The sequence below is a fragment of the Phyllostomus hastatus genome, unplaced genomic scaffold (assembly GCF_019186645.2).
Source record: "Phyllostomus hastatus isolate PE091 unplaced genomic scaffold, TTU_PhHast_1.1 phas_contig_198, whole genome shotgun sequence".
Lineage (NCBI taxonomy): Eukaryota > Metazoa > Chordata > Mammalia > Chiroptera > Phyllostomidae > Phyllostomus > Phyllostomus hastatus.
In genome coordinates this window covers 6905385-6928404 of record NW_025333715.1, presented here as the reverse complement: position 1 = coordinate 6928404, position 23020 = coordinate 6905385, and the positions used below count along the sequence as shown (strand labels likewise).

The 23020-nt window shown below is 65.0% G+C and overlaps 1 protein-coding gene across 3 annotated transcripts; it reads right to left on the bottom strand.

The window, feature by feature from the left end:
* Positions 1-216: 216 nt before the first annotated feature.
* KCNJ4 (potassium inwardly rectifying channel subfamily J member 4) lies at positions 217-21098 on the bottom strand. 3 transcript variants are annotated; one of them, XM_045834996.1, is made up of 2 exons: positions 20905-21098; positions 217-1916 (listed from the first exon to the last, which is right to left on the bottom strand). In XM_045834996.1, the coding sequence occupies exon 2, from the start codon at positions 1876-1878 to the stop codon at positions 544-546; it is 1335 nt and encodes a 444-aa protein (XP_045690952.1). In that variant the 5' UTR covers positions 1879-1916; positions 20905-21098; the 3' UTR covers positions 217-543. The 3 variants fall into 3 exon arrangements, with proteins under 3 accessions (XP_045690952.1, XP_045690953.1, XP_045690954.1); XM_045834997.1 differs by lacking the exon at positions 20905-21098 and adding an exon at positions 10988-11029; XM_045834998.1 differs by lacking the exon at positions 20905-21098 and adding an exon at positions 2783-2886.
* Between the last annotated feature and the right edge of the window lie 1922 nt (positions 21099-23020).

The following is a 23020-nucleotide window of genomic DNA, read 5'->3' as shown; positions in this document are numbered from 1 at the left end:
GGGGAGGGGCGCACAGGGAGGGCTGCACCCCCCGGTCCTGCAGCACAAACGGCAGGAGTGGGTGCGGTGCCTCCGTCTCTCTCCATGTACAGATATTTACAACAGAAAGTCATGAGCAACAGGCCACAGTCATGCAAAAGAAACGCACCCCACCCTCCTCCCCCCACACTAACCCCTGCCCACCCCAGAACCCCATGATGCCCACCCCCCCAGAAGTCCAGCCGCCTTCCCCAAGGTTCTGAGAACAAAGGGGGCGTGTCCTCAAAGGGTCGATGGGGAGCAGAGGTGGGGGGGTCTGGGTCCCCGAGCCACCAGCACATAGGCACCGGGGAGCTGGACTGGCAGGGCTGAGGGTTTCCTGGGACCTTCCCAGGCCTGGGTTCTGCAGCCAGTAGGGAGGGGGCCCCCAGCTTTAAAGCCCCCACCTCCCTCGAGGAGGTTCATGGAGCCAGGGTCGGCTCTGTCCCTGAATGTGGAGAGGGGTCCTGGCATCCCACGCTGGCAGCAGAGGCTCTCGCGGGAGGCGGGGGGCGGGGCCAGAGGTCAGATGGCCGACTCCCTGCGGTAGGAGACGCTGTCCAGCGGGAGGGTGGACTGCATGCGCTCCAGATCCAGGTGGCTACCGAACTCTAGCATCCGGATGATGCCCGCCTCCTCCTTGGGGCCTGCTTCCAGACCCAGGCCCGCGGCCACGGCTGCCGCGGCCGCCGCCTCCTCCTCCATCTCCTCCTCCTCCTGGCTCATGAGGGCCAGCTCGTTCTCGTAGCAGAAGGCACTGGGCGGGGGCGGGGGCGCGGGCAGCACGGTGATCTTGCTCTCCTGCAGTTCCCGGGCAGAGCAGCAGGGCGTGCCGGCCACCTCGTAGGTCTTGTGGAAGCGCGAGTAGTCCACCTTGTAGTGGCTCTTCTCCTCAAAGACCACGGGCTCGAAGCGGTGGCCCCACAGGATCTCGCTGGCCAGGTAGGAGCTGCGGGCCTGGGTGGTCATGGCCGTGGCCTCCACCATGCCCTCCAGGATGACCACGATCTCGAAGTCCTCGGACTCCAGCTCCTCCTTGCCCATGCTGTACAGCGGGCTGTCCTCGTCGATCTCGTGGACGATGATGATGGGCGACACCAGGAAGATGCGGTCCAGGCCGATGTCATAGCCCACGTTGAGGTCCCGCTGGTCCAGGGGCAGGTACTCGCCCTCCTGGGTCATGTAGGGCTTGATGAGCTGGGCCCGCACGTGGGCCTCCACGATGTGGCTCTTGCGCAGGTTGCCCACGCGCCACATCAGGCAGAGCTTGCCGTCGCGCACCGAGATGACCGCGTGGTGGCTGAACAGCAGCGTCTGCGCCCGCTTCTTGGGCCTCGCCATCTTGGCCATGATGGTGCCGATCATGAAGGAGTCGATGACGCAGCCCACGATGGACTGGACCACCACGGCGATGACCGCCAGGGGGCACTCCTCCGTCACGCACCGGAACCCGTAGCCGATGGTCGTCTGCGTCTCCACCGAGAACAGGAAGGCGCCCAGGAAGCCGTTCACGTGCATGATGCACGGCTTGGGGGTCGCGGGCGCCGCCCCGCTGCTGCCTGCCGGGGCCCCCGCCGCGGCCACCACTGGGCTGGCCTCCAGGTCACCGTGGAAGAAGGCGATGCACCAGAAGAGGAGGCCGAAAAAGAGCCAGGAGACGAGGAAGGCCGCGGAGAAGATCATGAGCATGTAGCGCCAGCGCGTGTCCACGCAGGTCGTGAAGATGTCTGCCATGTAGCGCTGCGACTTGTTGCTGAGGTTGGCGAAGTAGACGTTGCATTGGCCGTTCTTCTTGACGAAGCGGTTGCGGCGTTTCCGCCGGGGCACGTGGGCCTGCCCGTTGCGGCTGTGCCCGAGCATGTCCTGAAGCCGGCGTGGTCACCTGGGAGACGCAGGGCCTGGTGAGGAGGAGAAGCCAGACACGTGAGGCGCCTGGAAGCAAACGCCTGCCGCGGGGGGGTGGCCTCGCCGAGGGCCCCGGGGAACCCAGGCTCCCGGGGCGAGGCACCGGCCGGAAATGCTCAGAAAGGGAAGAGCCTGGACCAGCACCGGAGAAGTCCTCCGCCCCGGCCAGCAGACAGTGACAGTAGCAGTGGCTCTGACGACAGGGAGGTCAGGACCTGAGCCAGTGCCCCCAGGGCTGGCCCAGCTCCGGGACTGGGCCCTGCCCGGCCAGAAGCTGAGCCACCACCAGGACCCAGGTCCTAGTCCTAGGCGCGCACGCTGCTCCCCACAACCCCCCTCCGCCGCTGTTCCCGGCCGGAGCTTCCTGATGCCCATCCTGACTCCGCCCTCCCACCAAGCCCAGTGGGTGCTCTGGTCCTGCCCTCCTCCCTGGGCCCCGCCTCTGCCTTCTTAGGTCTTTTGGGGGCTGGATGTTCTCCTGTGCTGTCATATATGACAGCCGCTGGCCACCTGTGTGTCTTTATACTAACTTGAAATGAAATAAAAATTTAATTTGGTTTCACAGTTGCACTAGCCACACTTCAAGTTCCAGTGCTCGTGGCGAATGGCTACCCTACTGGACGGAGCTGCTACGGGACTTTCCCATCACCGCAGAGAGTCCTACTGGACAGTGCTGGGACCTGCAGCCTCTCCTGGGTCCCCGTCCTGTCCCCAGACTTTTTGGGAGTGTTGGTGGTGAAGACACCCAGGAGGGTCAAAAGAGGGGAAGGGGGAACCTGAGCTGTGGCTCCCGTGTAGGTATTGCTTTTCCCATGGCATAGGTAAGGGAAGAGAGGCTCAGAGAGGGGTGGTGACCTACCCAAGGCCACACAGCGGATAAGTGGGTCCTGTCCACATCGATGAATTCATGGTGTGGAGACCTGGGGGGGGGGCGCGGTTACACATTCACTGCCCAGCTGTGTCGCCTTTGGGCGATGCTTCCCGTCTCTTTGAGCCTCACTCTCCTCATTTGTAGAATGGAGATCAAACCCTACCTCACAGGACCCAAGGAGACAGCAGACACTCAGTTAGAGCCGGTTGCTCTCCTGCCCACCTCCCCGCTTCCTGGCAGCAGAAGGAAGCCGGTGAGAGGCAGGACCGAGCTGTCAGCCTCCCCAGCTGTCCCAGCAGAGGCGGCCCCTCACCCCAGTGAGTGGCGAGTGGCAGGTGCACCAGCTGGGCCCGTGGAGGCCAGACCCTCCCTTCCGCCGGGGACCCAGGAGAGAGACGAGGCACCAGCGGCTGGCAGGGCTGGCCCGAGCCTGGGTTCCTGGTAACATTTTGGCCCAGAATTATATAAGGCTGAAAGTTTCTATTTTCTGTTCTATTCTTCTTCCTGATCTAATTGTGCATCTGTGGCAATGTTTATACACTTCCCCGGTTCAGGACAACGCGGTTGCCGCAGCAACCGGTGCGCGCCAACGCTGTAATTTAGAGATCAACAGCTTCGGAGTCTGCCTCTTCCAGGGAGAAACGCCCTCTCTCAGCCCCGGGAGAGTGAGCCTGCCCACCCCCCCTTCCCTGTGGTCGCCGCCCCACCTCTACTCTGGGTTCTTCTCCCTTCTCCCCGCAAAGGAGATCCCTGGGTCCCCCAGTCCTGGGTGGAAGTCCAAGATCCACCCTGTAACTTGAGCAAGTTACGTGACTGCCCTGGACCTCAGTTTCCTCATCCAGAACACGGGATCAGTGACACCGGTCAGTCTGAAGACCTGGCAGGTGGTGTGGGCTCCTGATGCTGGCCCTGGAGGGGCCATGACTGTACCAGGCACCCCGGGCTCTCTCTGGCACCTCCCCCAGGGTCTCACCAGCCAGGTGCCAGGTGCACCTGCTAGGCTAGAAAGTTTTCAGGAGATCTTCCTTCACGAAACATCTCTGCCTCTGCTCTGCCCCGCTGTCTGGAATGGCCCCATTAACGCCACAGAAGGAGCTTGAGCAAGAAGGAATGGAAGATGGCCGATTTCAAGACCCTCGGTGTACACCTGAGGCTGAGGAAGTCCGAGTGGGGACAGACCTGCTGAGGGCCCCAGAGTGAGGCGGGCTGGACCAGCCCCGAACCGGTCTCCTCGCCCCCACTCCGGAGGGTCCGGAGGAGGCAGGAAGAAGACCCCCCTCCTGCCACCTCTTGCATTTTCCCTCTGATCTGGTGGCACTGCAGGCCTCCTCCCGGCCTACAACTCCCGTTGCAAAGCCAAGCTGATACAGTGGCAGCAGCCCCAGGAGCCCCAGCAGCCGGGCCAAGTCTCCCGAGCTGCACCCTCTCCACACATGGGAGATGTGAATGGGAGGCAGAAACGGAAGACCAGAGACAGCACCTCAGGCGGCCTCCAGCACCAGGCGGCAGCCACGGGAGGCCAGTCTGAGACCAGGGCCAGCACAGCCCCCTAGAGGGCGGGAGGGAAGGGGCAGCAGCCCACACTAGGGGGCACCACCCCAGCCCGCAGGGCCTTTATGCATCTCCCTGCTCTCCGGGGCGCAGCAGGGAGGCGCAGTGACTTCCTCTCAGGGCACAACCCCCGGAACCGCCAGGTCTGCCTCCCTGACGCAGCAGCAACCTTCGTGTGTTTCACAGGGACTTAGTAAGCACCCCCATGGCTGGGCCAGGGTTATGATTTCTCTGCCCAGCTGATTCTTCAGCTGGGGGGGGAGGGATGCGCATGGGGGCAAGGTCACACAGTGGAAGAGGCACAGCTGGGATCCGAGTCAGGCCTGGCTGGCTCTGGTTCCGGGCCCACCCCGGTCGCCAGCCTCTGGCTCCCTTCACCTCCCATGTGACCTGCCCCGCCCCCCCCCCCCAGATTCCTGTCCTGTCCTCTCTCTCCCCAGCCCACGGGCCCATCCTCCACTGCCAGCCTCCGGCCCTGCCTCCTTGGAGCCCGTGGCCCCCACCGTCTGTCTGTGACACTTGACTTCTTTCTGACTTTATGAAAATAACGTGCTGGTTGAACCTTCGTGTGTGGGGTGGCAAGACCTGGCTCTCACTCTCAGCTCTGTCGCCTCCTCGTATGTCCTCTTTGGACCTCAGTTTCTCCATCCTCGCGATGGAGAGGATCACAACGGCACCCCTCGCAGGGTCACCGTGGGGGCGCACGGGGCAGCCACTCCGAGACAGGCGTGTGGGCTGGGGCTGCAACTGGCATCGCGGGTAAAATGCACAGACTGTGGGGAAGAGGATGGTGAAGATGCTGAGGATGAGAGCGACGTCAGAGAATCTGGCTCCAGCCCTGGCTCCCCCACTGAGTGCCCGAGCCAGGTGCTCCGATCTCTGTCTGCAGGATGTGGGGGGTTGGGGGGTGGTGCATGACAGCTCCCAGGCAGGACAGTAGGGCAGAGGTCCTGAAACGAGGTGCCCAGCAGAGTCTGGGGTAAGGTGGTGACCCAGAGAGTGGTGTCCCTGAGCCCTGCTTGGGTCTGGATGGGGAGACAGACTCTCCTGCCACAGGGAGCAGACTTAGAGGGCGGGGTGGGGCCACGGGACTCACTCGGTGCACCCAGAAAGAATTCTAGAGGATTCTAGAGGGCGGGACAGTTTCCCTGGGGAAGCGGCAGGAATTCAAACCGTTGCCCCACCTCCCAGCCCCCGGGGAGCACAGAGCTGCCCCCACTCCGGCTCTGATGGAGGCCTCCCAGGCCTGACTGCCTGGCTGGGGTGGGCGACCTTCTGGCTGCGGCCCGCGGGGCCGTGCAGGGGAAGGCAAGGGCTCGAAGGCCGGATAGCCGAGCTGTGCTCCTCAGCGGGCAAGGAGCTGAGGATGGATCTCCCTCTCTGTGGGGGAGATCGTGGCTGACTGTGGGCAGGAGGTGTCCCCTGCTGTCCACTGACCCTGGGAGGTCAGACTCTCTTCTCTCAGTGATGTGGGGAGCTCATGTCTTCTTCCCCCCATGCGGTGGCTTTGACTGCACTGGCAGTCTGTCTACTTTTCTGTCTGTGTGACCTTGGGCAAGGTACTCAGCCTCTCTGGTCCCTGCACTCCTCATCCCTCAGCGAGGATGATGAGAGTCCTTCCTGCGTGTGGTTGTGATGAGGGATAAAGGAGCCCGTGGACACCACACACCCAGAACATGGCCAGGGACGGATAAGCGGTCACTCCGGAGGCTGGCCAGCCCCCCTGGCTTTCAAAGGCAGCGCTCAGAGCCCACCCTGCGCGCATCTCGTGGCCCTGCCCAGCTGGTTCCGACGCCAGCACCGGGAAGAGCAGTGGCGCAGAGCCTCACAGAGCTGGGCTGGGAGTGGGCCCCAGCAGGGTCCTTGGCACCTCTGAAGCTCGGGGTCTTTTTTTTTTTTTAGAGAGAGGGGAAGGGAAGGAGAAAGAGAGGACGAGAAACATCACTGTATGGCTGCCTCTTGTACACCCCTCCCTGGGGGCCTGGCCCACAACCCAGGCATGTGCCCTGACTGGGAATTGAACCGGCGACCCTTTGGTTCGCAGCCTGCACCCAATCCACCGAGCCACACCAGCCTGGGTTAAGCGCCTTCATCTGAGAGAGCATATAGCAAAGCCCACCTTGCGGGGTGGTCGTGAGGGCCAGACACAGGTTGTCACTTGTCATTCAAGCACAGAACACTCGGCGGGTGCTCGGGTGACACCGTCCCTCCCCCAGACCTCCGTCTGGGACCTGACACCCCACCACCCACCTCGCTCTCCCCCGGGGCAACGACGTGACCTCGAAAAACCCACTCGGTGTTTAGCACACGCCTCCCGTTCTGAGTGCTTCCTCAGGACCCATTCCTCACCCTCCCTGTGACCTCGGAGGAGGTCACCGCTCTCACCCCACGGACCACGTAAGACGCCCCAGGCACAGAGAGGTCCGGCAGCTGGCCCCATTCACACAGCCCGTGAGCAGCAGACTCAGGGTTCGGACCCAGGCAGTCGACACCAGAGCACGTTGGTGAGATGCGGCCACGTCGCCCGTGTCTCCCACTTAGCAAACATTTATCGCTCTGTGCCAGGTGCTCTCATGCCAGTCCTGCTGGGGAAGCACCAACTGGGTCCCAGGGAGGAGCTGGAGCCAGGACCAGGGTCCCTGGTCTCAGGTCCAGCCAGAGCCAGACACACAGGTGACTCAGGCCCCAGAGCGGCTCTGAGCAGTGGGGCGACCCAGCTCATTCCCCGGGCTCTCTCTGCTCCCGGCCACTCCGCCTGCAGGTGGATGGGCTTGGAGAGCAGGTTCCCCAGAAAGTCCACACAGGCCTTCCGGTCCTGGCCAAGTGGCAGGAGCTGCCAGCTGGCCGGAGGACCGAGGGCCACTGCTCTAACCTCTAAGTGTGGCCTTTGCTGCATTGCCCACGCCTGGCCCCTGCCCGCGGGAGAACTCCCCGGACCACGCCCCCAACCCGCAGAACTCCCCGCCCCCCGCTGGGAGCCCCTCCTACTGGCTAGCCCATCCCACCCACGGAGGGACCACCCCAAACACCGAGCCCCTCTTCCCTGCAAGGGTTGGGAGGTGACGGGGGCTCCCTGAAGGCTTCCCCTTCCCGGACCCCAGCCTCTCACTGCGGGGAGATTCGGCCCCCACCGCCTGGCTGGGCGGCCTGGGATGTGGTCTGCTGCGCATGCGTGCTCCGAAGTCGCTCCTTTCAGTCACTATTGCCCGCGCACCTGGCCCACAGGTCAGACCCGGCCGCGGCCGCGGAGCAATGCTCCTCCACACATAAGGAGCAGAGGCGCCCCCCCCCCGCCCCCACTGCAAGCTCTTGAAGGGAAAGTCTGCCGTGATGTGAGAGAGAGGATGAGGGTCTCTAGTCCGGCGGGGTCCCCAAAGGGCTCTTGGAGAAAGTGGCCTCTAAACTGGGACCAGAGTGACAAGTGGGAGTCAAGCTGGTCATGAGAACCGTGTGTCTGTGTGAACGGTGGGGTGTAGAACGTTCCAGAAAGAGTCCGGTGTGCTGGGAATCCGCGGCGAGGCCAGGTGGCAGGAGTGGAGTGAGGGAGCAGGAGGGTGAGGCTGCAGAGGCCGGGGCCGGGGGGGGTGGAGGGGGAAGGTTGTGGGTCTGGTCCTCATGGCTGCGGGCAGCAGGCCAGCCGGTGTCACCGGGTCTGGGCATCTAAACCGGGTGGTGGGGAACCTCTAAGACACGTGGGAATAAGGAGCAACCCCTAAGCCCCTGTGTATCCGCCACCAGCCGTAAGGAAGGAATCACACCCAACACAGCCCCAGGGCGCCCCTGCCCCGCCCGAGGCCGTGCGGACACTGGGGTAAGGCGTGTCCGCCGCTGTGTGGGGCCCCGGCTGCTGCCCAGGCAGGCGACGGGGGCCGCTGGGAGCTGCCGGGGCAGGGGCAGTGCAGTGAGGGAGAAGGAAGCGGATTTGGGACACCTCCGGACCGGGAGGCGGGGTGGGGGATTGGATGGGGAGGTGGGGAGAGGGATGACAGGGGTCAGTGAGGGTGGGAGGCTGAAGGGGGACCAGGTTTGAGGAGTGACCCTTCCTAGTGTGCGGTGGCCTTGGAATGTCCTGACGGAGACGTCCAGGAGTGTCGGACCCCGGGTCAGGGCGGAGTTGGACCGCTTGGGTCTCAGCTGCCCAGTGACACCTTCAGCTGCCAGAGCGGACAGGCTGGGGGCCAGACTGCTGGACGGATAGAGGGGAGGGCCCAGCCCCAGCTGTCCTGCAGGAGAGGCAGGCTTGCCCCAGCCCCCAGGGGCCAAGGGGCAGAGGAACGATGTGGGGGGGCGCTGGGGGGGAGGCGTAAGCGCCCAAAGCCAGGGAAGAGGGTGTTTTAGCCGAGTTGCCCAGTGGGCCCTGAGCAGCCCAGACCACCGGAGGCCACTGGCCCCACCTCCCTTCTCCACTCAGATGCCCCCCCCCCACCGCTCCCCAGCCAGATGGGGCAGAGACCCCTCCTGAGCCAGGAGAAGGGAGATGCTGGGGCCGGGGTGGCTGTTCTGGGCCAGGGCTCCCTCCCCCGGCGCAGGTGACCTCACCAGGCTTTGACTGTGCACCCCAACCCAGCACCCCAGCCAGTGGGGGGCAGGGGGCACCAGGCGTGAAGATCCCAGTCCCTCACCCTTGTACTTGGCCTCTCAGCAAAAAAGTCTCAGGGAGCTGGGGCTGCCGGTCAGGGGCCAGGGTCACCCAGAGCTTTGGGGTGCGGGTGCTGTTGCCCCTCATTCCCACACACGGGATTCCCTGGACTTTCTGCCAGGCCCAGAGGCTGCCCCTGAGAAGGGGCGCGAACACAGGAAGGACTGGGGAAGAGCAATGAGACCCGAGGGCCAGGCTTGCGCCCTCCCTGGCTTGGGGTGGCCCCGATGGCTCTGGGGGGCCCCGGCATGGCCCCCGGCGCCGTGCACGCTCCCGGGACCTCGGCTGGCAGACAGCCCCGCCCGCAGGGAGCCAGGCACCTGGCCGGCCCGGCCCGGCCCGGCCTGGAGGCAGCTGGCCGCCCAGCCCTGAACGGCTCACTGCGCAGCCGGCAAAAAGGAGGAGGGAGCCCTGGAGGAGCGAGCGATGTGGGTCCTCAAGATGTGTTTTCAAGTTGAGAAAAGGCAGCAGTGGTGAATACCAAGTATAGTAGCTACCATTTGTACAAAAAAGGAGAGAAAGAAATTTATAGATACACATATTTGCTTGTCTGTCTGTCTACGGATAGAGACCCAGGAGACGGCGCCTCCGCTGCCTGCGGGGGGGTGGGGGGGGAGCAGGTGGCTGGGGATGGGGTGGGAGGAAGAATTCTCACTGTATTCCCGTGGTGTCTTTTTAATTTTAGAACCATATGAATGTATTACCTACAGAAGAAAAAAAGGCACATAGAAAGTTTTAAAACCAGCGTGTACATGTGTGTATGTTTCTGAGAAGGAGCAGAGCATTCGTAAAGTCCTCAAAAGGGACAGCCATCCCAGAGAGCTTGGAAACGCTTCACCTACGTGCTGTGCAGCCCCGGGAAAGTGTCCTAACCTTTCTGAGCCACGCCTGTACAATGGGGAGGAATAACGCTCACCTCGTAGGTGTGTTTCAAAGAGGGACACTGACACTGGAAGGTAAGGGCTCGTGCACTGTAATGGGCAGAAGCCCTTCTTGGAGGGGATGGCTGCAAGTCGCCCCCCACCCTCCCCATGGCCCCCTCCGGCGCCCCTCTGAGCCGCTGTCCTGCCTCCCGGCAGCAGCTCTGCTGGGGGCCTGGCTGGCCCTGGCTTCCTCCGTGGCTCCCCAGGCCCGAAGGCGCCCCTGGGTTGCCCTCCTCACTCTCCTCCTCCAGCCTCTGTTGCACACCCCGGGCGGTGCCCAGGCTGAAAATGCCACCTGGGCCCTGTCACCTCCCAAGCAGTGACAAGCAAATTTGGCTCCCACTCCCAACGTCTGCGGGGTGTCTACGAGGCACCACACACTCAGCACCGACCGATCACCCCTCCCCCGCCTCCTCCATCTCCGCCGGCCGGCGGGTCCAGCGGGCCTGCTGCTGGGAGCCCTCCTTCAAGCCTCCCCAAAGCCCACAGCTATGACACTGGTGCCGCTCACGTTTAGTGCTGGCGGGGGGCCAGGTCCTGACCACCCCTTTCATCCTCACAACGCCCTGGAGGGGGTTGCTGCTGCTTTCATCCCTGCTGGGGGCTCCGGGGCTCCCCCAAGCAGGAGAACCCCGAGGAGTGGGACCTGGACACCGGCCCCGCACCCAGTCCGCGCAGCCTGCACAGTGCGCCCCGCTTGGAGCTGCGTCGGTACCAGACAACTGCACGGCCCCTCCCTGCACCTCTCCACCCCCTCCCCCTGCAGGCCGTCTCCACGGCTCGGGACCCCCGGCGCTCCTCCTCAGCTGGGAGCTCTCCAGGGTGCCTCAACCCCAACACTCCTCACCCCGACTGGCGGCCACTTGGGCCTTTCTTCTCGCTCCTCGAACAACACCCCAAGCTTGTTTGCGTCTCGGGCTCTTTACACTGGCTGTCCCTCCTGGCTGAAGTCTGCCAGGACGCTGCTGCTCCCCCCACCCTCCCACCACTCAGGCCTGGAGTCCGAGGCCGCCTCCTCCCAGAGAGACCTCCCTCCGCCTCCCTGCCTCCCAGGCACTCTGCGCCGGGTCTGGTCCTGACCTCCTCCCGGCGTCTGCCCCAGGTCACCATCTGCAATCTCCCGAAGTGCAGGGACCTTGTCCCTGTGCCTCACCCCGGGCCCCAGACGCCGAGTAAACATGTGATGACTGACAAAGCAACGAGACGACTCCAGCCCGTCACAACTCCCATAAAGGACCCAAGCCGAGCGGCGTGGCGGAACGTGACCAAGCAGGAGCTATTTTTGTCACCGTAGTCAGGGAGAGCCTCTCGACAAAGGTGGCCTCTGAGTGGAGGCCGGAAGGAGACCTCCGGTGACACTGCAGCGGGGGCAGGACGCCCGAGGCCTGGAGCCTCTGCCTCCCCCGCCCGCAGAGCGCTGTCCCTCCGGTGTCCTTCCGGGGGGGTCATCGGGGCGTCTCGGCGGCACAGCCAGGGTCCAGGGCTCAGAGGAGAAGCTCCAAGGACGGGGGTGGGGGGTGGCGTGGGCGCGGCCCAGCAGCGTGCAGGCAACAGGTCTTAGGAGGGTCAGAGGCAGCGGTGGGAACACTCAGGCCCTGCTCCTGACCCAGCTCATCTGCGGCCATGAAGGCCTACTGCGCGCAGGCAAAGTGCTGGAGCGTATGCCTCACTTCGGACCATCTGCCCAGCTGGGGACTGAAGCCAGAGGTTCCCAGGCTCCATTCATTCATTCATTCATTCGCTCTCACCCCGACCACGTGCTGAGCTGCAGCGGCCTCGGCCCTCCCGCTCGGTGTGTCTCCGGCCCAGACCAGCGCCTTGCCTCGGAGGGCGCTCCACAAACCACCATGCAACGACGGGACGTTTACTGAGCACCTACTGTGTGCTGGGGGAAGAGAAGTGAGGCGTGGCCCCACTCTGCTGAGCTCCGCGTGTTAGGTGCGTGAGGACAGGAGGCAAAGGGTCTGCGCAGCCACAGGCCTTGGAGGGGGTCCCCAGGAAGGTGTGGGCAGGTGGGGAGCCCAAAGGTGAAGCAGGGCTGGGCAGAGAGCGGGGCCTGGGCCGGGGGTAGGGTGGTGGAGGGCAGGCTCGGGGCCCAAAACTACATGTGCCGCTGGGCAAGGAATGGGGGGTCTGAGGACACAGCAGTGCCTCCCAGAACTCTGGGCACTTATGTTCTTAGGAGCCGAGCACCCTGGAAGACAGGGGTCTGCACACCCAAGCCCCCGCCAGCAGCGCCCACGGGAGTTCTCCGCCGAGTAACAGCTTGCAAACGTTTTGACCAAGACCCAGAGTAAAAACAAATGTGCCACACACCGCCGTTCATTCTACAGTGTGTGTTTTAAAGGCTGAAACAAAAGCATCACAAAGTAATGCCTACCCCCACTACCTGCAAAGTGCTTGCTATTTTCTTTGCATTTTGTTTAAAAAAATAAGGCGTGAACTCACTCAATCAACTTCACAACCACTGGTGGGTCAGGACCTGCGAGCCCTGAAGGCGCAGCCCTGTGGGGTGTTCAGGGGCCGCAGGCAGGTTGCAGTGGGGGTCTAGGGCTCGACCTGACGCTGTGGCTGGCGGGCTTGGGTCACGGGCCTTTGCGGGCACAGCCAAGGGGGGCATTGTTGGAGGTCACAGGGATGCCTGGGACAGGCTGTCAGACCCTTAGGGTCACAGGACTGCTGTGCTGTGGCCCAAACAATAAGGACTCTGGGTTCTGGGTCCAATCTTGTCTCCTGAACCAGTGTTAAAGCCCCTGCTGCCCCCTGCTAACATATACCACTCAGCAGTTGCTTGCATACCTCCAATGACAGGCAGCTCACCCCTTCCTCAGGCAGCCCACCAGAGTACGGGGAGCGAGGGTCTGCCGTGAGTGCAGGGGGTAACTGGAACTCCCTCCATGGCTGGCTGCACCCTCCCCTCCCTGTGTCCTGGCCTGTCATCTCTGGGAGCTGGGTCAGCTCCAGCATGAGGCCACGGCCCGCTCCGTACCCCGTCCGGTTCCCTCTCTTCCCCGTGGCCCAGTTCCTGCCCCATGTCTAGGGGACAGCACTGAAGCCCAGCCAGAGAGAGGCTCTTTCCAAGGCCAGGTGGCCTCAGGATCTGCAGCCGCAGGGCCTGGCGCGGGCCCCAGCCAGCCCCACCCCCACCCCAGCAGGTCAGAGGACTGAGAGGGTGCAAGGGCAGCTCAACACAAAGGTCAGGTGCCGACACCCAAGACGGCCAGGAAATGGGTATCTGAAGGAGGTGGCCGGTGGGTGCGGGGGCTGGGAGCCCAGACGTCCGCCAGGTGCTGCCCCCGAGGGGTGGGGCCACACGGTAGCTGGTGTCAACAGCCGGCCACGTTACACTCACAGGCTCATGGGATCCCCCCAGCAACCCCCAGCAGGCAGGTGCAAGGGCACAGGCCCACCCTTATGACTCAGAGCAAGGAGGCTCAGAAAGGAGAAAAAGCTGCCCAAGGTCACACAGCCACTCAGGGGTGGAGCTGCACTTGAACCCAGACCTTCCGCTTCCCATCCACAGGCCTCGGCTGGGACTGCTGGGGGTGAAGGAGATGAAAGCCTTGGGGGGCGAAAGGGGGGACAGGGGGAAGTGGCTGCCCTCCTGTCAAGAAGAGGCTGGGACCCTCGGGCCCCAGGGTGCAGAACAAAGGCCAAAGGGGGAGGCAGGTATCCATTAGCAGAACTTTCTAGAACAGCAGTCCCCAAGCTTTTTGGCACCAGGGACTGGTTTTGTGGAAAACAGTTTTTCCATGGACTGGGGCCAGGGGGATGGTTTTGGGGTGACTCAAGCACATGACACTCAGGCTCACCTCCTGCTGTGAGACCCGCTTCCCGACAGGCCCCGACCGGTACCCGTCTGCAGCCCGGAGGTTGGGACCCCCGTTCTAGAGACAGGTGGGCTGCCCCGGGAGCTAGTGAGCCCCCCATCTAGGGGGTGTGGAGGGCTCTGATGCCCACGCGTCAGAGAAGCGGCAGCCCCTTCTGTCCCCATGTCACCCACAGCCAGGAACCCTCTAGTTCTGCGCCTGCCGCCCCCCCTGTCCGGCCTCATGCAGTTCCTGAGTCACTGGCCCCCACCCCACCTGTCCCCAGACTGAGTGGCACCTTAACTCTGCAGGGACTTCTCAGGCCTGCAGTGGCAGAGGAGGAGCTCCCGCAGGGAGTCTGGGGTGGCAGTTGGGGGACAAGCTGCGGGGTGGGGTGGGGGGTACAGCTGAGAAGTCCCAGAGAGCCCGGAGGCCGCCTAGACGGTGCAACCTGGTGCTGACTCTGCCGCCACCCCCTCCCCAGCCCAGTAAAAAAACGGGACCAGGCCGTCACAGAGCACATACCCCGTCCTCCCCGGCCTCACAGTCCCCATGGGGCCACAGTGAAGTGGGGCGGGGGGGAGCCAGGCACGTCTCCCAGCACTACAGGTGGTCCGTGTTTCACAGAGGACCTAAGAAAGTTCCCACGGGGACAGTCCGCCGGTCAAGGTCATGTGGCGTAAGTAACTGGCTGAGCCCGGGCGCTGTCCCTGGCCGGCCTGAAGGGGCGGCCTTCCTAATGCAGCTGCAGCAGCTGCGACTCGGGGCTGGGCCCCTTCCCTCTCTCCCACCCGGGCTCTGCCCCGGGGGTGGGGCTGATGAGGGGGGGCCCTTCCCTTCCCTCCCCAAACCTGGCCGACACAGGGCGTGTCCGGGAGAGAGACAGGCATCCACAGCCCTGGGGGTGGGAGGGGGAGCAGGGAGGGGGAGTCCTGGTTCCAGCCAGTCCCTGCTCTGCCACCACCGCTGTGTGACCTTGGGGACATTGCCGTGGTCTCTGGGCTCACCTGCTCCCTCTCGCACTGGAGTGCAGGAGAAGAAGCGGACGCAGGAGCAGATCGGGGCTGCCAGGTAAAGCTGGGCAGAGTTTTCTCCGCGTCCAAGGGCCCAGCAGTGCCTCTGCCCATTCGTCCCTGTGCCCTGCCCACTGGGCCCGCCTGAGCAGACCTGGAGCAGAGTGCCCAGGGATAGGTCTCCATGACAATGCTTCCTCCCTTCACAGCAGGGGTCTGGACCACCGAGGCCCACCGTCTTCTCCTTGACCCGCCGATACCCCCACGGGCGCCTCTCCGCCCCCTGCCCACAGAGGCCAGGTGTTCCTGCTGCTGGCACCAGGGCTGGTCAACCGCCGGCCAGGTAGCCACAGGCAGGGGGGCACTGCCGCAGGGAAAGAAAGGGGGGCCCCGGGCTATAAGACAGGCACGCTCCCTCCCCCAGGAGGCCGAACGGAGGGTCCCAGGGTGGCGGGAACCGCGAGCACCGGCAGGCCAAGGACTTGCGGCCCCTTCCCCCCGAGGGGCCTGGGGTGAGCTCTCGCTGCTCACGGGGCCTCAGTGTCTTCACCTGCCAAGTGCGAGTGACGGTCGCACGGGGTGGCAGGAGGGCTAAGTGAGGTCATGAACGTAAGGGTGGCACACGGGGGCTCGTCCCCCCTCTGCAGCAGGACCCCCGTGGAGACCTCTTTGTCACCCCCAGCCACCAAGCAGCGTCACCATCTATCTGAGCAGCTCTCACGTGTGAGTGTGTGAGTGCATGTGTGTGCGCACGTGTGAGTGCGTGTCGGGAGGAGCCAAGGCCCAGGGGTGCCAGGGGACATGTGGGGGCCACAACCCAGCATTCTATCCGCCCATCTGCCTGGCCGACGTCCTGGAAAGAACGGTGGTCTGAGAATCGGGCAAAACCCACCCGTTCAAATCTAGTCCCGCCCCCTTTCTACTTGCGTCCAGCCAGCCACTCCTCTGGCTGAGCCTCAGTTTCCCCTCCTGAAAATGGAGAGAACCGCCAAGGCCCTGAGTCTCAGGTTCGCCACGGGGAGCACACAGTGGGCCGCAGGGCCAGAACTGGCCTGGCCTCTGGGAGTCGGGGGGCGAGACCCAGAGCCACCTGGCGGGCACCCCTCCGCCCTGCCCCCCCCCACCCCGGGCTGCACCCACCCACCACCCCGCGAGCCGGGTGCGCGCCTGCAGGAGCGCGCGTGCGTGACTCAAGGTCTATTCATAGCTGCGCTCCGCCAGCTGCGTCGTCACAGCAGAGGGGCCTCAGCCCATATTATTATTTCAATTACCATCTGAATTAAAAGTTTGAGCAGCGATCAGCCCACGTAGCGAGGGGAAGAGGGAGCAGGAGGAAAATAAAGATGAAAAGGAGAAGGGCTGGGCCCGGAGATCCCCCCACACCCCTCGGAGGGCTGCGTGGCTGAGGGGGCTGAAAGGTTACGCCAGCCCCCGGGATTCCTGCCCGTCCCTTGCCCAGGGCCCAGGGGCCGCGTGGGGACAGGAAGAGCACTTCGGGATGACAGCCCGATGGCGGCTACTTTGCAGAAACGGCTCATACAACCAGACTCTTGGTCACGCGGATGGGCGCACCGAGCTCAGAGACGGTGAAGAGCTGACCTGAGGTCACACAGGAACCACGCCCAGCGCTGCTGGCTCCGGGACCCTGGCGTCGGGCAGGTCCCACCCACAGTTTCCCCCGGACTTCCCAGGCGGTGTGACAGCGGCCTGTGCGGGAGGCTCTGGGGCAGGACCAGGGAGGACAGAGGTGGACCTGCTGTGCTTGCTGGTTCCCCTTCCTGTCCCCAAGGCTGGCTCCCCTCCCCACCGCCCTTGCCCGGGGGCTCTCGCCCTCTCAGCCCTCTGCGGAGCCACCCAGCTGTGTGCAGCCCCGACCCCGAGCCTCCCGCCCCTGTTGGCCCGGAACCCCTCCTGAACCGCTGATGCAGGGGACAGAGCCCGGGCTCCGATCTACCTCTCTGGGTCCTTGTGTGCAGGCCACTCTTTGTATCTGAACCCCGGTCTCCCCATTTGTCAAACAAGTCCTCCCTTGACTGTGTCTTCAGAATGGAGCCCCCAGCAGGTCCTGGGGCGGGTGCAAGCCCTGGGGGCAACAGACCACCTCTGGCAGGCTCCCGCCCAGGGGCGGGACAATCTCAGCTCCTCCCAAGGAAGCCCCAGGGACAGCCCTGAGTGAGAATCAGGCGGGCAGGGATTCAAATCTCAGCTCCTCCACCTCCCGGCTGTGTGACCTTGGGCAACCCACACAGACTCTCTGAGCTGTGCCCCTCCCCCTCCCATAGCACTGGGACATGGTCTGACATCGTGGGGTGGCGGGAAAGACTAAAATGGGAAGGGTTTGCCAACACTCCTAGTCCAATGCCTGGCGACAGCATGAGTGTCCACGCTGGGAAGTGGGTAGGTGATGGGAGCTGCCTCCCCGCTCCTCCTGGGGGCGCCAGAGACTCCGGGGACTCCGGAGGGAGGTGTCATTCGACCTGGCCCAGGAAGCAGCAGTCACGGGCTCAGGATCCCCGGCAGGTACTCGTCTGGTTCTGTGTGAATGGCTCCAGCAGGTGGGTGAGGAGCTCCCTGCCTCACAGAGCATGCGCCTCCCCTCCGGGGACCTTTTGGAGGGGCCAGGAGCCCCCAGCCCGACCCCGCCTCCAGCCTGCCCCCCCAACCCCCCCTGGGGACTGCCTGCAACTGGCTTCCTGGTGAACCTTAAAGGGAGCTTTTCGAACAGACCCAGTGAGGGATGGGCTTAATGTCCAGAGGTGGTGGGGTGGGGCCAGAGAGCAGGAAGGGAGATGGAAGGGGGCCACAGAGAGCCGGGCCCTCAGGCCTCCTGGGTCAGGGCCAGCATGCCGCCACCTCCCACAAGGCTGTGCACCTGCCTGCCCGCTCCCAAGCAGGGCTGGGAGCCAGGAGCCCCGGGTTCAGGCCCCAGCTCTGCCTGTCCACCCCCCAAACCATCTCTTTGACCTTGTGTGTGTGGGGGGGGGGGTCCACGTCCCTCTCCGGGCCTTGATGTCTGCATTTGTGAAAGGAGGGCACCAGGCCAGTGGTTTGAGCGCCAAGGCTTCCGTCTGCACTGAGACGCTGTCCTCCTGCCCCCTCCCCCCACCGTCTGGGCCCGGCCGGGCCCCGCCTCCAGCCCAGCACGCAGGGAGCCTTGGGGCCCCCGGGGGTCCGCACCTCCAGGGCCAGGGACCCTCTCTCTTCCCCTGCTCGGCCTTTCACATCTCGTCCCTTTGAAGACTCTGTGGTCCCATCTCACAGGTAAGGAGATGGGGCAGGAGGGGTAAAGTCACCTCCTCAAGGTCACAGAGAGCAACCGACTCCAAACCCAGGCATCCTCCTCTGTGCCCATGAGAGCAGTCGAACCCGAGGGTGTCTTCTCTCAGGAGAGTCCCCACGATCTCGAGTGGCCAGCTGCTGTCTACACAGATGTAGGCTCGGTGTGGGGCGGGGCGGCTGGCTGCCCAAGGTCACGCTGGAGGCGGTGACAAACTGGGGTCCTGAGTGCGGGCTCCCGGCCTCCTGGACCCCATCTAGCCAGGGCCACAGCGGCCCGTCTGGCCCCCTGCTCAACCCTGGGGGCTCCCCGGGATCGGAGCCCTTGCCCGGCCCTAGGTCCCACTAGGCTGCTCCCGGAAGCCCCCACCCCGGCCTCTGGGACCGAGGCAGGAAGAGGGAGCGGGAAGACAGGGGAGAAAGTTGAGGGCTGGCCGCTTGTCCCCTGCGCCCCCCCAGCCCCCCCCACCACCCGCCCTCCCCTCTCCCTGCGCAGGGGGAGCTGTGGTGATGTAATGCACTCGGCTTTGGTCTTGGTGCCAATCTCAGAAGAGAGACGACAGATTGCGTGAGCCAAATTTGGCATCCTAGGGGGAGAGGCACGAAAAGCGGAGATGTGGAGGAGAGGAGCGAGGAGCCTGGGGGCTGCCGGAGAAGCCCCCTGCCCGGCGGACCCCAGGGGCACCTGCCTGCCTTCCACTCCGGCCTCCCCCTCCACAGCCCACCGGGCCTTAGGGCCCCCCCCCCTCGCTCTGAGAGGCCAGCCGGGCTGCTTCCCGGCCCCCCAGCCCCGGTGCTGTCAGTCCAGTGCACCCCCCACCCTGCCCGCAACACACCGTTCCAGCTCCATTTCCCATCGCCAGTCTCCTGGTTACCATGTTGCTGGTTGTCATGTCGCTTACATGTCCTCGTGACTCAGTGGTCCCCGCGGCGGGGCCCCCTCCTCCTCACACCCCCTTCAGCTCTCGCCCCCGCCTCCCCCGGATCCACATTAAGAACCAGCCCGCCCTGCGAGCCTACACTGTTCCTCCTCCCTGTCCCTCTTATCCCAAGCTAAGAAATCTTTTCGCAGCATCTCCTACTGCTACCTCATTCCCGGGTCCACAAATGTCTGTCAAGAGCCTACTAGGCTCCAGGCTCGAGCCAGCTGCTTTCAGAGACACAGCATAGTCCGTGAAGCACTCGGCAACCCACTGAAGTCTGTCCCGTTGTCCCCATTTTCCAGTTGAAGACATTGAGGCTCAGGGAGGTCAAGACGGCTACCCAAGGTCACCCAGCAGAAAGTCAAGGCCAGCACTGTCTGTTCCCAGTCACCCCAGAGGCTTTTCCTGGGAGAGGAGCTTCCTTTTCAAGGGTAAACCAAGGGATCCTGAAGGACAGCTCCTGAGCCTCTGGTCACCCCTGTAATTCCTGGACCCTCCTCTCTGGTCAACTCTCTACTTGGAGTCGTACCCCCCCCCCCAACCCGGCAGCTGGGCACCTTCCCGAAGGTGAAATGAGCCCATGCTCCCACCTCCCGGCACCTTCCCCAGCCTGCGACCGGCCCTCTGTTCACTCGAGCCCAGGGGTCCTCCTTGGAGGTCTGTGTGCGCCCTCGGTCCACAGATGCGGAAGGTGAGGGGCGGGGAGCACGGGACTTGCCCCGGGCACTGGTTTCTGGTCCAGCTCAGCTGGTTTCTAGGAGCCTGCGTGGAAGATCACAAGGCCCTCTGCCCAGTGTGGAAACCCCAGAAAGAGTCCTTCTTCCCAGTGGAGAGCAGACTCGAATGTTCTAGGCTCAGTAATCTAGGCTCTGGCTTGGATGTGGGACAGCTCAGTGGCCACCAGCCTCGGCTCCTGCCGTGGGCCCCCCCCGGCCCTTACCCCACTGCCCCCTTCCGCCTTTTGCTCCCTTCATCCCAGCGCAAGCCCCGGCCACAGGGCGGCCCTCGGATCCCCACAGTCCTGACGCGCTAGAGACCACAGAGCTGGCTGTGGGGAAGTGAAACAGACATTGCACACACATGCGTACACACACATGTGCACACATGAACACTCAGGCACTCAGGGCACGGCTCCTCCGTGGGCCTTGCCCGTGTGGCCTCCCTCCTTGAGCCCTCTGTCCCCTCAACCTGCTGCTCCACATCACGCTCCTCTGGAGGCCCTTCCCTGCTGACCTGGCCGGGCCACCCTGCCTCTGGTCATCCGTCCCCCCACACTCCTGCCCACTGCCCTCCCCCTGCCTCCGCTCCCCACCCTGGAGCTGGGGCCCTGGGGCAGGAGAGCGGACGGTGCTGGTGCGGGCACACGCTCGGCCCGTTGGAGGGGAAGTTTCCTTGCTCCCGGGTTCATCCCTCTAGGGAGGAAAGAGCCCTCCGCGCCTCTCCCCACAGCCAGCCTCCGCCACTCTGGGACATGAGATGTCTCCTTAACTGGATCCCTGTCCCCTCGCCCTGGGGTCACCAGGCCCAAAGTGGGTGCTCAGGACGTGAGACGGGGAGGGGGGGGTGTTTTCTGTCCGATGGAAGGATCATTTGCAAATAGGCTGCAGTTGGGGCTGTGGAAAGGAGAGCCCTTCCACCCCCTTGCCACAAGCCTGCCTGGAAGCTCCTCTGAAACCCAGCGTGACAAGTGGGGGAGGGTGGAGGCAGGGAGAGGTCGGCGCTGGGGCAGGAGGTCAAGGCCAGTTCCGCCCACCTCTCCTCCGTTCCCGGCATCGACCCAGACCTCGCTGCTCCCGAAGACGGGAGGACAGAGCTGCCAGCTACTGGGAAGTCGCGGGAACCCGCGTCAGGACTAAGGTAAAGACGCTGAACTAGCGCGCGCGGGGCCAAAGCGGCCGGCCCAGGACACACAGACACGCAGACGCGGTGGGACAGACGGACGGACAGCGCCAGCGGAGGGCACGGGCCAGGCTTACCGCGGGGCGGAGGTCCGAGGAGTGTCCGGGCGGCGGTGAGCGGGCGCTACATCCCCGGCGCGGTCCGGCGGGCGTTGCTCCCAGCAGAGAGGGGAGTCCGGGCTTCCCAGTCCCGCGAACCCGGGGGTCCAGCCCCGCCCCCTCCCCGGCTGCCGGCGGGTCTGTCCGTGGGTCTCCGCGTCTCCGCGTCTCGGCGTCACCGCACAGTCCCGGGCCGCTCGCCGCCGGCCGCCCAACTTTCAGCGCTGCCCGGCGCCGCACCCTGGGCGCCGACTGGGCGTCAGCATCGTCGGGCCCCGGGCCCGGGCTCAGAGCGCGGGGCTCCGGGGTCCCATGGCTCTCGCCGCCCCGGGCTCGCGCCCCCCGCCCCCGCCGCTGGCGCCTTCCCCTCCGCCCGCCCTCGCGCTGTCGCTCGGCGCTGTCCCCCTCCTGGCCCCGCCGCGCTCGCCCCCCGGCCCGAGACCCCTCTGGCCGACCGGCCGGGGCTCCGCCGCCACTTCCCGCGCCCGCCCCCGGGGCTCTGCCCTTCTCGGGTCTCTGTCTCTCCGCGGGCGTCCCCCGTCCCCGTCGCCCTCGCCCCTTCTCCCCGCGGGGTCTCTGTCTTCGCCCCGGCCGCCCTCCCAGCCTCCCCCCTGCCTCCTCCGCCCTCTGCCCTCTCTCCGCGGCGCGTCTCGGTTTGTCTCCCACCGCGCCTCTGTCCTCCTCTGTCTCCCTCTCCCTCGCACTCTCCGCGCGGCCCCCGCGGTCCCGGACCCCGGCCCCCGCCGCCGCCGCCGCCGCCGCCGCCGCCGCGTCCCCGGCTCGCCCGGGAGCCCGAGCTCCCGCCGCCCGCGGCGCGCCGAGAACTCCCAACTCGCCGCGAGCCGCCCCGCTTTGCGAGACTTTCGCCCCTCCTCACACGTGACCCGCGCCCCGCTGCGGGGGCCGCGCCACCGCCACCGCCCCAGCCCCGGAGCCCCGGGCGGCCCGGGGGCCCGGCCCGCCCCTTCCCCTCCGCCTGGCGGGGCGTCAACCCCCCTCCCACCCGCTGTTCGCGCGGGGCAGGGGCAGGGGCAGGGGCAGGGGCCAAGGGGGCTGCGTGGCCCCGCTCCTGCCCCCAAAATCCTGCCCGGGTTTTCCTCCTGCCTCCAGAGGAGCTCCTCCCAGAACCCATTCCGATAATCCGCTCCCGGGTTTTCCACCCCGCCAAGGGGCAGGTGGAAAAGGTTCCTCGTGCCGAGAAGGGAGTGGGTGGGAAAGAGTCGGTCCGTGCTGGGTTCCTGGGCGCCGGGCCACTCCCCTCAGCGGCCCCCTTCCCCTCCTCAAGTACCAGCAGTTAAGGACCCTGGGCAGCCCGCTCCGCAGACAGCGGTGGTCCTGCAGGAGAGACCCTCACAATCACCTAGGGCAGCGCCAGCCCCATTTTACAGGCTGGGAGACTGAGAACCCAGGGTCACGAGCTTGCCAAAGCAACCCAGCGGTGGCACAACTGGTCCAAGCCCCACTCTCTTGTTCTCTGCATCCCCTTTACTTCAAAATGTCTTTATACGGGAGGGTTGCGCTGTTTTCCCCCCACCCACCCCGGCCCCCACCACTGTACCCCAGCTCTGGAAGACCTTGGCACCCTACAGCCCTTGGGGAGCCCGCCACTGCCAAGACCACTCTGCCGCCTTACTCCAGCCCTCCGAGGAAGGGCGTGGGAACGGGCATCTCCTCCAGGGCGGTAGGACACCTGCAGTCAGACAGTCAGAAGAACTTCCCAGGGAGCCTGGCCAACGTCCCAGTGAAGACAGGGAGCGACTGCGGCACCCTGGGGCCGGCCTGAGAACTTATTGACTATGAAGTCTCCTCCAGCTCCTCCGTGCGGACCCCTGGAAGATGGGGCCGGCACAGGGACCACAAGGCACCAACCACGGTGACGGCGGCTTCCCCTCCCCTGCAGACCCTCCCCACCCGAAAGGGTCTGGTCCCAACTCCTCCGGGTGACGTGCAGTCAGGCCCCACCTTGCCCCACAGCCCGTACACCTACACCACACACACCCTGATTCCCATAGATTCCAGAACACACCAGATGCTTCCACACCCCTCTGCCTTTGCACGTGCCGTTCTTCCTGCCTGAAATGCTCTTCCCCGCTCC

Excerpts from the sequence above, each read along its gene's own strand:
- KCNJ4 (XM_045834996.1), bottom strand. The coding sequence starts at position 1,878 with ATGCTCGGGCACAGCCGCAACGGGCAGGCCCACGTGCCCCGGCGGAAA.